We start from the raw sequence: 13,551 nt of genomic DNA on the forward strand, positions 1-13,551 counted from the left end.
TCTTTGTTTGAAATAGTTCACCATCTGATATCCCACGCACACGCACCCCGCCCCCCCCCCCCCCCCCCCCCACACACACACACACACACACACCCTCACACTCACACAGGCGTCCTATCACACACACCCGCCCCGCCGTCACACTGAACCCCCCGCTACCTTGGAGAGCACGGGCAGGTAGAGCTGTCTGCGGGGCGGCACGTCAAAGTGCTGGTTGCCGGAGAGCAGGGGCGAGGTGGAGGTGGAGAAGGGGCTCTCGCGGTACAGCTCGGCTGCCAGGTGGTTCCAGTACTCCAGGCAGATCTTGAAGATCTCCGTCTCCTCCACCTCCGACACCAGCAGCATGTAGTGCAGCGCCTGCGGCGAGGGGATGGTAGGTAGCGGTGATAGTGAGTGAAATAGTGCTGAACCTAAGAATGGAGCCCGCCGTCAAGACCTCAAATGAGAGTGTCATTACCAGAGCGAATCACTTTGTTCACAAAACAAATCACTGAGCAAATCACTTTGCTCACAAACAAACAAAGTCATAAATAAATAAATAAATAAATAAATAAATAAAAGAGCCCCCCTGGGGGAGACCAAGATGAGATATAACCAGCCACTTAAAAAATAACGACAGGAATGAATCATGCTTAACAATGTACCCGGCTAGGCGCTGGGAAGACTGCATATTTATCAAACCCTTTTGACAGTTTTCCCTCCTGAAAATGTCAATGTTGCAGTTAGGTGACAACAACTCAGTGATCGTCCAGCCGCCCTGGACAGCGGGGCTGGGGTAATGGGACGATTTAGAGGCAGTGCCGCCGCCGCCGCCTCACCTCCATCAGCGTCTCCCGCAGGTTCAGCCTCTTCTCCACCAGCTGGCCGTGCTCCTTCAGGAAGGTGCAGAGGAACAGGCTGAGGTTCTGGATGAAGTTCTGCTCGTCGTCCTTCCCGTTGGCGTAGGCCAGCCGGATGTTGGTGTTCAGGGGCAGCATCTGAACGGAGACGGAAAACAGGAAACAGACGGTCAACACTGGCTTGTCTTTGCTGGTCGATTAGGATTTCCTGGATCACCGCAGTCATTTTAATACCGACTAACCATAGTGTCTTGTATTGAATTGAGATAAAGGCATTGAGGAGCAAGGCGTTAGCGAATATTGCTCTACATGGAGGCTGTGGACGTTGGGGATCGAACAGCGGTACATTTCAGCTGGAAGACGAGCACCGCTAGCCTGGTCCTACCAGACTCTCGTACTTCATTTCATTTGCACAGAGAGTCTGGCCACTCTCCATTGACAAACGTTAACTCATTTGAAGGTGGACGTCTGTTGGGAGTTTAAAACTATTGGATCTGCCCAGTGCCACCCTTGATCTGCCATAACCAATCGCTAACGTTTGGTCTTCTGCCTACAACTCAACTAGGGCATGCCCTCAACGTCATTGTTCTCAGCCACTCCCTTTGCTCGCTGTTTGGACAGCCAAAAAATTTGCTGCAGAAAACCCGTGAAATATACCGCAAATCCAGACCTAGTACTGAAGGGAAATGAAAATTGAGCGGAAGTACGTAGGCGGGCAGAGCCAGGCTAGGGCACCACGCCACTATCCTGCTCCCTGCTTGCTCTGGTACTCCCACGGTGTCCCGGCACGAGGCCGATAAAGAGGTAGGCCATACTGTATAGGTCTCACCTGCTTGAGCTGACACATGGTCAGCGTGAAGAGGGTGACGAACTGCTCCTCGTACTGGCTGACGCTCACGCCGGCGATCTCCGTCAGGCACTTCAGCGTCACGTTGCGGAACATGGGCACGTTCAGGAACTGAACGGGAGAGGCAAGCGCCAGGCATTAACACAAAGGCTCCGCGTGGTTCTCCGTCAGTTAAGGCTTGCCGTCTGGATCATTATTTTAGATGAAGTGAGAATACAAAGTAATTTTTATCACTTCACTACCCGGCCAGGTTAGGTTGCCTGACATCCGGATGTTATAATATAGCTGCCCATCTAGGACTACCCGTCAAAAAACAGCCAGTAGCTCATTCCACAGGAATATCTCGTGAAGAATCCCGTCTCAAACTGTGTCTTTATTTATATATATTAACATTAAATTAAAAATAAACACATTTCATATGGGCCTACCTTATACACCAGTGTGCTAATGAGTTTAGTTTCAAAGATGTAGCCCAGTGGAATCCAGTTGAGGAACCGTAACAAGGTCTCCAGGGTTGCGTGGACCAAGGGTGCATTCTGGGAATTCTCCTGGGAGGGGGAGAGCAGCACAAAAAGTTGAAAGCCAAATATGCAGAAATATGAAAGGGAGGACAATTCCACACAAAATAACGAGCTCCATGGGAGAGGCACATCTACATACCATGACAAACTGGCAAAGCTGGAATATCTGGGAGAATTCGTTGCACATGCTGAAAGAAAACACAACAATAACATACAGGTCAAAATCAATTTCCATATGAAAAAAAATGGGAACATGAAAGGAGTTATTGTTCTATGAGAGACTGTTGAGACGGTATTGAACGGTCATGTAAACATAACACTGCTTTAACATCCGTGATCCATTGTGCTTTGCATACATAACACCAACTTAAATCAACAGGGCACAGATTTTACAATGTTTTAAATTGTAAAATATTTGTTAAACTTGTAAATAAGGTGTTTATTTATGTGACCTCCTAGAAGCAAAATAAAAAAAATTATTCATTGTACCCATATGATGATATGAGTTTAAATAAATCTCTTGATTTTGACCTAAATAAAATGGTGCCCAAAATAAAGGTGTACTAAAATAAATATGCTATCACAGAATGCAACAAAATCAGAACAATTCAATGCAGGACTATGCTTCACAGTACTGACGTGTTTATTGGACACATATCTTTGGCCAAATAGAATGTGATTGCATTGGTGATTTCGGTGTGTCTTTGTGACCTGGATGAATATGGTGTCTTGCTGTATAGGCTCCCTTTTAGTTGACGTGGGACAACTCGCGTTAGAAGCCGATGCAACACTTTTAGCCTTCATGCATTCATTATACTCTATTTTGTGGTGTGTTTTCAGGTGGCTGAATACATTAGTTGTGTTGCCTTTGTTGCTGTTGCTGTTGTGTCAGCGGCGCTGACACTCTATGGCACTCTTTGCATATTGTTTGTTGCTGGTTAATATCGCTTGCGCTAAATCCGGAATATTTCCAGATAATGGACGATGATCCGTGACGAGGGAGGAGCTCTTCGACTTCTGCTGTGTCAGACATTTTAATGGTGTTTCTTTTCTTTCAAAGTATTGGCTAAGCCTTGTCCAGACTCCCTCCAGTAGACTCGATTTCAGGCTTTGCGCCGCGGTGCAGTTTGTGCTGGACTCACGCAGACAGAACGTGTAAATGAGCGCTTGGTTTGCTTTACAGCGGAGCCAGAGCGTATACTACATGGGCGGGGCGCGCTTATTTTTAATTTTTATTTTTTTTGCAGAGCATGCATTTTAAATATCTATCTAATCTAATCTACATACAAATCCCGCCTGAGCAGATGAACTTCCACAGACCCTCTCCACAAGACGGGGGTGTGGCTCCGAGAGGTCATAGGTCAGGGTGGTCTGTGGCCTGTGGGTTTCAGTACACGGGGGTGTGGCTCTGAGGGGGTCATAGGTCAGGGTGGTCTGTGGCCTGTGGGTATCAGTACACTGACCTGTCCTTGAGGTGCTTTGCCTTGACCTGGGTCATCTGTCCACTGGAGAAGTCAAACACCTCCTCGCTGAGTAGCTTGAGGATGATCATGTTGTTCTGGCAGAGGCTCTCGCTGGTGCGACTCGCGCCCACGATGTCACTGATGAAGGTGGGCCAGTGCTTGGGCCACTCCTGCTTCAAGATCTACCAGGAGCAGTGACGCAAGGTTACGCCTTGAGCGCTGCCCCAGATTCAATCGTTGTCATTTGTTTAGTGGCTCAAGAAAGGACAACGAACCGATACGTGCATGGAAAGGCACTGCAGGTCTACACATACAAATCTAATACAGACACTGGCTAGCACCGCTGAGTAGGTGAGAGTAATCTGGAATGTGCCAGGGGCCGCAACGTTAGCTCTTTCTTATTAGCATTACTGCAGAGTCACACACAGACACACAAAGACACAGACACACACACACACACACACAGTTCTATTCACTCAATTCAATTCATTCAAGTGGACAAAATTCAATGTGTGGATAGCATTTGCAGTCAAGTCTGGCCATCTGTCTTTTATATACAAAGTCCTGCTTCTAAACCATTTGGAGCCCAGTAATTGGGAGCTACCTGACCAGACAAAGAACAAGATGACTTGCTCTTGTTCTTTGAGAGCCAGTAGCAAATTTCCAAATCCTATTATAAGAAAGCAGAGCTTTTTTTTTTAAATATTAATACAGCCTGAAGATTACCAAGCCTCACCTGAACGAGGATCATATTCAACTTTCCGATATACACTTTTTCCTTCTGGAAAAGAAAGCATTAAAGCATTAAGCAAATGTTTGTTATTTGTACTACCAACATATATTACCAAAATAAGATTTGGTACAGTTTCTGTCAATCAATTTATCGGCTAATCGACTTATCTTTGAAGCCCGTGGACCACAAGTATAAACACAGAGATTCATGTTCGGCCAGTGACTACACATGACTCTGTATACTACCGTATAGATCCATCTACTGATGCCACACGCATGCACTGCGACCAAGGACCATTCAACAGTTCAAAGCATCTGGAGTGCTCTTTGCACTCCTCGACTCACCTCTACATTAGTCGCGTCCGACGAGGTCTTGATAATGAGACCGACAACGTACTTTTTAATACCTGCATGGAAACAGAGAAGCACCACAAGAGAACTGCCGTTGAGTGGTCTGCGGTGAGGGGACAAATACACCCCTCTAATGGTATCACTGACATGACCCGGTGGCTTGGAGCATTCCTAACTCAGTGGTCCTACCAAAGTCTAATGGCTGGTAGCTCTGCTGAACATAACCCATCCTAGCCCTGTACTGTCCTGGTTGTAGAAGAGGTGCTCTGCTCAATGGTATTAACTCCAGGTGCCAAAAACCCAGTAGGGATAGGCATGGATGTAGTGTGCAACCGCCACTAGAGTTTCTGCCATGGTGGGCAGAACCAAATGAAATTGCAGGGCAATTCAGTGGAAGTTGGCATTTCCCTGAAGAACACAGGGCTCATTAGGAGCAGGGACCTCCACCTATCACCACCTTGTCTTTCCTCTGCCTGAGCTTGCTGTCTGCAGAAGTGACATCTGTGAGTGTTATGTGGAAGGGTGTGATGGGTGGAGCCGGAAGCAATTCTCTTTGACACAAAGGGGGGAAAGACATACTTGCCGGTCGCCCTGCACTGGGTTTGCCACTTGAACAAAAGTCACGCATCTATGGTCAGAAGTGGGGAAGTCTTGGGTCAATGAGGAAAGTAGAGGTTTATCAGAATTATTACGAAAATTAATTAGAAATATGGGGATAGAACGATTATAGATTTAGATTAAAGAATGAGATTATCAACTAAACTGCCCCACATTCTTAAGGGTCCCTCTGCAGTGATTGTTTTGAACAGCAGGTGGCAACAAAGTTAAAATCAACAAGCTGTAATAACCAACCACAATACCACAATAAAAATAAAAACTATTGCACATTTTTAATCCACAATCTGAGATCATGGTGTATGCATTGGTGTTTTGTTTTTTTGTTGTGCAAGGGGCAATTTCCCTTTATGAAAAGAACCTCTTTTCACAATGGTTTTGTGTAATAATTTCCTCATTTGTATAAGCAAACAATCTCTAAATGACTAAGTGGTCTCATGATCCGTTGTGAGAATGTTGAATGTGGAATCATGTTTATGTTTGCAATGAATCCAACACACACAGCTAATAATAGCAGTGATTTTGTCGGCATGACATCACAATTAAAACCTAGACCGCCAGGGCTTGCTTTAGTGGTTCACCCTCTCACTGAAGTCATTTTCTCATTGTCAGTCAGAGCCAGCAGCAAAAAAAGAAGAAGCAAAAAACAGCATTCTCAAATGGTGGATACTGCCCGACTTGGCAACCACAAGTCACCACGGTCACAGATGAGGGCACCGCTTCTTGAATTGGGAGGATGGATTTCGAGAAAAACGAGGCACCAGGAGTTAATAACACCCGAGACTAAATTGAACTCACCTTCACATTGATTCCTGGGCAGAATTTTCCACCTTGTTTTGATAACCGTTTCCAGAATTTGAAGAGCATAGTACTGAAATGAGAAGGAGGCGTTAGGGCTGCGGCTGTTACAACAGAGGTCAATAAACAAGCAGTGTTCATGTTGAATGCAAGAACCCCTGACAAGTGGGCTATTAGGGACATCTTTCATGCACATAGTAGCGTAAGAAAACATTTTGCTTCCCTCCTCCTCCTGTTTAAAAGAGTAAGACTGCTTTAATTATATATTTCTTTCCTATTGCGAACATCCCCAAAGAAAGGCTCAGAAACCAAGTTGAGGTCTAGTGAGTGGCGCCAAGACGCTTACAATCTCTGTGGTGGACATCCATTATGAACAGATGTATAGGTCAAACACCCAGATGCTTTGGCCTGCAGACTCCATCCGCCCTCTTTCATTTGACTATCAAACAAGTGTCCCTAAAACAGCTGTGTTCATCCAAAGCGTGCCACGGGACGTCAGCAAACTCCCTGCCCATGTACCGCACAACCCTAAGTACACACATGAAATCCACCGTGCCGCCGCACAACACAGACGCTTCAGGAAAACGGATGACGGCCCAATGAACCCGTAGGGTGGATTCCGCCGGCCAAAGCAGCGGCAAACGTATGCGTCTGCCTTGACAATCCCTAGACAACTGCCATGTGATTTAGGGTTTGTTCATTGGGGATGTCAGCGATATGAAAAAAATATAGACTAAGGTCAGCCTTGTCTCTTCGGTCTCTACGGGCATTAGGTTTGAACGCTGCAGAAGTCCTGCTGTTTCTCCCAGTGTCACACCAGAAAGCAACGGTGTGACCCCCTGGTGTATATTTACACATAAATGTATATCCATACGTAATATTAAAAGGCTTCTAAACCCAGTGCCACTTCACAAAGCATCAGGGAATAAACGTCACATATTTATCATTCACACCGATTCAGCCATAACAGACGGTGACACTAAATAAGAAAGTCCTGTTGTCCCCTTTTACTGGTGTGTCTCATAGGGAACAGCAAGACCCACCACAGGTTGAGCCCTACGTTAACCCCTTGGCACACTGAAAACATTTCCTGATTTTGTTTGGAGCCACTTATGCTATCAAAAGGTCTATGGTTAGGATTGATGGTTTCAACTGTAGGGATCATCATCGGTTCAGGAGTGCGATGTGTTTGGAAACAACAAATGGCATGCATGAGAAGGATGGAGGTTGGAGCTGGGGAGAGAGAGGTTGGGGAGGAAGGAGCGAGGGAAGTATTCAACATCATGCTCCCTCACAGGAACTAATGTGATATGTTGAAAGTGTCTTTCAACATGGCCTTGATATGGCCCGGCTTGTAGGGTAATTTGTGCACGTGGAGATGGTCAATAATTGATGTGATTGTTTTACAATCCACATTGTAACACATCTTATTTGATGAATTACGTAAATCAATTGGGTCATTGATGAACAGCAGATAACACCAATACACCTACATCTCATCCAATGATTACTAGATTATATATATATATATATATATATATATAAATGACCTTATGAGACAATAACACTGTAGCAGTAACTACAGGTATTTGAGCAATAACATTTTTTTCCTATTTGCAAGACCAAAACAACCACAGAGGTGACACCATGCATGCATTAACTCCAGATTGCAGGTTTACAGCAATATAAGGACACACAATAGCTGGTGCCACAGACCATTCTGAAATTATTGTTTTGTTTCAACTAACTAAACCAGAAGAGACACTCAAAAAAACACAAGCAGTAGAATGACGTTATCAGCAGAAAGAACAGCCAAGGTCTTGCCACTTAGGACTTTCTTAAAGCAAATTGTTGTAAGATCTTAGGATTAACTCTTTTGGGAGATGAAGGAGGGGGAACAAGGAGGAAAACACAAAAAAGAAAGGAGGAGGTTGGTGACAGAGCCATGATCCCTACAGGTGAAAACCAATCAGACAATCTAGGTCCTTAAAAGACATCATCTTCAACCGAGCCGCCTGACTGCAAGCCTGTGCCTTCCCTCTGTCCAGTGTAACAGATGCAACAGAAACGGATGAACAGAATTCAGTCAAAGGGAATTTAAAAAAGGGTAGACCTTGTGGAGGCCTGCCGTCAAAGCCTAGCTGTGTCAAGGTGCACAGGAAGACACACCCCGTTTCGTCCTATTACAGGCCTTAAACATAATGGAACATTGTGATTAATATCAAAAAAGTCACAACTTTCAAGTCAATACATTGGCATGTTATCATGACTGAAATGATGGCTTATGAAAACGTCAACTGTTAAACCCAAGAGATTTTCTATTTTTGGCTTCGTACTTTTTTGTTTTTAAACTCAATTACAATTCCAGGCTGTTTTCTCTTTTCTGTTTAATGCCCTCATCTTTGGCTTGTAACAAATTGGGAAAAATCATGTTATTTTGATAGAAGTTAGTATTAAATGCAGTGTTAAAAGCCATTGACTGGGCAAGCAATGTGACGCTTGTTAATGGTCTTAGAGGAAATGCCCTGGAGTAACCACTCTTTAAAAACTCATTTTCCAGCACAATTACCTGGTAACAAATGCATTCTTACACACAAAAACAGATTCACCAACTCTCCCTCAATGTGGCTGATATTGTTTGGTGTTTTTATACCCAATTTTTGAGCACGGATGGAAACCCTGTGAATATTTTGTCATGTCCATGATAGTACATTAAGAAACAAACAAAGTGTGACAATATTGGCCACTTTGAGCAAGAACTGGTGGTCTGTAATGGTCTACAAAATCCAGCACGACTTGTTATACAAGTGATGTACTTCAGTGGTGCAAAGTGGGGGCAGCAACAACATGGCTCTCCACGGAGGGCCTCTGGGTCACAAGCTAACAAGTGGAAAGAGCAGGGGAGCAGAGGCTGTTGAGTGGTAAGAGGACCTTTTCACAGAAAGGGTCTGAGTTTAAAAAAGGGTTCAAGGTGTAATCCTTCCTTTTTGATCAAACAGTTGAGAAGCTAAATGGCCTCATTTGAATTCAAAAGATAGCTATAGTCGAACAGTTTACAGGGCCACGGGTCCACTATCCCCGACTGTGTCCCCGGTGTCCCGACTCCTGGGGTGGGCTCCAAAAAGCATGGAAAGCATAGACACTGCCAGGACCAGTGGTTTCAGTCTCAGTGAGGCCTGCACCCATGCTGATAATGCATGGACTGTGTGCGACATATCAAATGGGACCTGCACGACTCAAAACGCACCCAAAGGGCGTTCCTCAAAAATAGCTGAATTGGATGTGTGTTCTTGTTGTTCCTTCAAATGTGGCAAAGAAGGGATGTCAACAGCGGCTATGCCTGCCCCCCTGCACCAGTGCCATGTGAGCCACAGTACACTTACTTTGGTGTTCATATTCTGGGAGAATTCCAGTATGGTGTCGACACGGGTCCAGGCATCCGGGTGCTCTTTCAAATGTGTCAACACTTCTTGTGCCATTCTTTGCTGCGTTGGAATAGATAACAGTAGAGTGTTGCATTTAGAATAATACCTCCTGAGGTCCAAATATCACAGGTGGCAAACAGGTAAATTTTACAGGTGCAGAAGAAACATAGCATTTACAAGCTACTGTATGCGTTAACCTTTCAATGTCTGAACTTAGTGCTATTGTACCACTTGGTAGATTACATGTTTCGGACGGGATAAATGCAATAATATATTTTTACTACAATGCTCAACATTCCTTCAATACAATCTATACATTTACACAAAATAGTCTTAAATGTCATACAAAAGGTAATACAAAATGCTATGTAATGTAGCAAAAATCCAATTTGTTACCTACCTGTGGTCCCACTCCATGATATAAACAGTTTACTACATTATCCAACAGGTTGATGTCCAGTTTTTGGTTAAAGTCCAGCAGCTGCTGTGCTGCATGGTCTGCCAACATTGTCATTATTGCTGGCATAGAGCTCTGCAAAAGATGTTTTCATATTGGAGATCAAAACAATTCAACCTCCAAGTCATGTTAAATTCCATATCAATAAGTTTGCGTTGTAATCCCGTACGCAAATCTTAGGATTCCACTTTAAAGTGAATCCCTAACCCTGGCATGGGCCACAAGAACAGGTGTAATAGGGTCTTGACCTGCTAAAACACACAACAACCTGGCAACAAAGCGACTGCCCCTTGCCTTTTTGCTTCCACCTAAACAAACAGTGGTAAATATTTGTACTAAATAATCTCGCAACGCGTAACTACATTGTAAAATTGATTGGATCAATCGAGTAGCAATTCATTGGCGTCTACCAAGCAAACCACGTGTGTGCAGCACACGCATACACGCACACGTCATATTGTTTACATCCACACAAGGGAAAGTCCACGTCTTAAAAACATCATCAGTTGCAGACCCGTAATCACAAAAACCTTATTTACGCATGTCAGCGTTATTTATATCGTTACACGATCACCGTTTCATAACTGCAAACGGCAGACAGTGCATTTGTGGTGTGAGACTGCGGTTTACAGGTGGTCCTCCCTTGGACCATCACTATAACCTTGACAGGGCTGCGACCACTCCCCCTTCACAAGGCGAGGGGCGGGAGGGCGCGCCGAGGAGGTCCAACATTACAAACCAACCCAATTAAACTGTTGTTTACCGCTACACCGGCCAACACTTAAGATACTACGTAACACACCGATTACTAAATGTCCACTTGCTTTGGGATTACAGCCTTTTGGGTCAGATAGTAAGCAGAAAGTTGACGCAAAGTGCCCAGTAACATCAACTTGACATCCGCTCACACAAGTGATGTCTTGAGAGCCAGTGCTGGACTCAGCGGTCAGCGGCAGAGCCGTGATTCCCATGTATACACTAGTGCTGCACTGTTTGGTCAATTTATTGACAGTAGACGACCATCCGATTTCAAAAGTGTAACTAACTATGCATTGAGCCAGCGCTAGCTGGTCAGCAATCAGCAGACACTGGCACATGACGTTGGTGCTGTTAGGTTAATTCATATTTCAGCACACCAGAACTACCTGGATTATTATTCCTTAATCACGCTAATGCACTCTGAAGCCTTCCACTTTCAATTTAACTCAAATACGTACAGAATCGTCACATTGCAACCACGTTACCTACCTAAAGTCACAGGCTCTGGCTGAAAGAGAGGCTTTTGCCAAATAAGTTATAAAGTATACTTTATAAATTAACACTGTATCACTGCAAATAAAAAACACTATCTGCAACGGTGTCTGTGTCCAGTCCCAGCAGTGAGTGATGTCTGGAGGATAAGAGCCAGGGATGAAAAATCCTCAACTCGCATCCAGGCATCCCACAGAATGTCTATCCTGACACATTATCCTGAATAAAATAATCATTGACGGACAAATGAAGTATTTACTTAAATAATGTTGCAGCGGGGCGGTGTGGTGATGGTGTCCCTGCGCCTCCTCTCCTCTCTCAAGCAACTAACTCGTAACCGGTTGAAACCGGTTCAGACTGGGAGATTCCATCTCGGTTTAGCTTTCAGCCCATGGCGCCGCGCAAAGTTTGGACTGAAGCAACACCCACACTCCGCCGCGATTGGTGTCGTCTTCGTCAGGGACTTCCGAGTCGTGATCCCATTGGACCATCGGGCTGTCGGTCTCATTCAGTTCGCCCAAGCGCCCACGCCACCACTACGCCCGTGCAGAGAAAAAGAGGGCAGACTCCCATGCAGAATGGACTCCTCGTTCACAGTCAGGAAAGAGTAGTCACAGTGTTACCTTGTTTCTACCTTTTTGCCAACCAGATTTCCTTTTACAGCATGTTTTCGTTATTTTTCTTTTTAAATAGATACATAGAGATGACCTGACATGGCAGGCAAAATGCTCTACATGTAATGCATAATATCATTCTGGCTTGTTACGTATAGTTAATGACATATCAGGAAGAGCTTCCAACTTCTCGGTAAGGTGTCATTATTTAATGAATTATCTATAATACACAATCGCGAAGCGTTGTCCTGTTGCTTATAAGCTGGTAATTTTCCACCAGCCACGAGTGGGCGTGGCTAGCTGATCACGAACGCACGAGGTTAGAAAAACGACCTCCAGGAGAATAATGTCTCGCGACGCCTTTTAAAGCGCACGGGGAAATGTCGCGATTTCAGTTGATAAATGCCGTGACTGAAATGCAGACAAGTTCGACTCTGCGTCCGTTGTGTTACTTGTGCGACTTTATAAACATGTCAACAGAGGATGCAAACATGACAGCGGTTTTTTTTTTCTAACGTCACGTGACTCATACGCTACTTGATGGAAAAATACTGGATTTGAGACACAAGACAACCTAGTAAAGTCGTGCAGGGAGGGCGTGTGGTAGTTTACCTAGCAACAATGTAAATGTTCCGTATGTGTACGACACGTTTATACCCCCCTCTGCATTGATATAATTTACTGCGATGCTGAAAAACACCCATTAATCCAATAGTAAGGTTCCTGCAACAAAATATGAGCATTTATTTTAGGGGCAAAAGATAGAATATTTTTTGCGCAACAGAGTTCATAATATAGACTACTACACTGATAATAAAAATTCATTTTGGATCAAGGGATAAGTGAAATTAGTTTGCGTTTCAAAGTAGTTTCTTGTTCTAGAAACTAGAGGCACTGATATGCTCAAAACAATAACAAACATGTCAACTACCGAGACAGTCACTTTCCCCCGTGCGCTAGGCACATACAATATTCAGTTAACCGGATTGTGTCATTTTTCATAATAAATCGTTTTTTAATTGAGATGTCTTTGGGATATCAAAGGATGTAACTTAAACTCGAGGACCGCTTCTAATAACAACATGACACAGAAGACCTCGCGTGTGGCTCCTCGCAGCGTGCCAGATCTCCGGAGTGAACTGACTCAAACTTGTTCGGTCTGGTTGAGGCGTGTCAACCTATTTACATACACTATCATTACATCACTAGAAAGTTCATCTGCGAGAAACGAATGTGAAAGTCTCGATGGAGTCCGAATAACTAATCTATTTTACAAACCTACAGTTGATCTAGGTTAGCTACATATCTGGGTATAGCCATCGCCGACAGTAGTACTAGTTAAATGAATGCAATTTACGAGGGTTGTTAAAATTAGACCAGTGCAATCAAAGATCTTCAATCAATCTTCCAATCACATCAATGACGCGTTCTAAAGTGTTTGTTGGCAGCGGCACTATATGCAGGTCTGAGGCGCCATCTGCTGGACAAAGTGTATGGAAAAATATATACCAGCGGATCGCAGATGTTTTGTATTATTAATAATAACGTAATAAAAAGACCAACACAGGGCTCAGAGTCAGAGTCCACGTAATAAAAAGACAAACACAGGGCTCAGAGTCCATCTCTGTTACACATACA

The 13,551-nt window shown here is 44.3% G+C and overlaps 1 protein-coding gene across 4 annotated transcripts in view; it reads right to left on the bottom strand.

Moving 5' to 3' along the window:
- xpo1b (exportin 1 b) overlaps positions 1-11,640 on the bottom strand; it is a 31,918-nt gene extending 20,278 nt beyond the window's left edge. Inside the window, exons 1-13 of one of the 4 annotated variants that reach the window (XM_084471007.1) lie at positions 9,992-10,020; positions 9,550-9,651; positions 8,280-8,357; positions 6,167-6,239; positions 5,333-5,381; positions 4,748-4,809; positions 4,407-4,451; positions 3,671-3,852; positions 2,347-2,395; positions 2,115-2,234; positions 1,669-1,797; positions 819-977; positions 160-357 (exon numbers count right to left, since the gene is read on the bottom strand). In XM_084471007.1, the coding sequence (XP_084327133.1) occupies positions 160-357; positions 819-977; positions 1,669-1,797; positions 2,115-2,234; positions 2,347-2,395; positions 3,671-3,852; positions 4,407-4,451; positions 4,748-4,809; positions 5,333-5,381; positions 6,167-6,235 (1,062 nt within the window). In that variant the 5' untranslated portion in view covers positions 6,236-6,239; positions 8,280-8,357; positions 9,550-9,651; positions 9,992-10,020. Of the gene's footprint in view, positions 1-159; positions 358-818; positions 978-1,668; positions 1,798-2,114; positions 2,235-2,346; positions 2,396-3,670; positions 3,853-4,406; positions 4,452-4,747; positions 4,810-5,332; positions 5,382-6,166; positions 6,240-8,279; positions 8,358-9,549; positions 9,652-9,991; positions 10,124-11,296; positions 11,425-11,558 lie in introns of those variants that run through there. The other 3 variants (XM_084471004.1, XM_084471005.1, XM_084471006.1) reach the window with 3 other exon arrangements.
- Between the last annotated feature and the right edge of the window lie 1,911 nt (positions 11,641-13,551).

The sequence above is a fragment of the Micromesistius poutassou genome, assembly GCF_964030765.1.
Source record: "Micromesistius poutassou genome assembly, chromosome: 7".
NCBI lineage: Eukaryota > Metazoa > Chordata > Actinopteri > Gadiformes > Gadidae > Micromesistius > Micromesistius poutassou.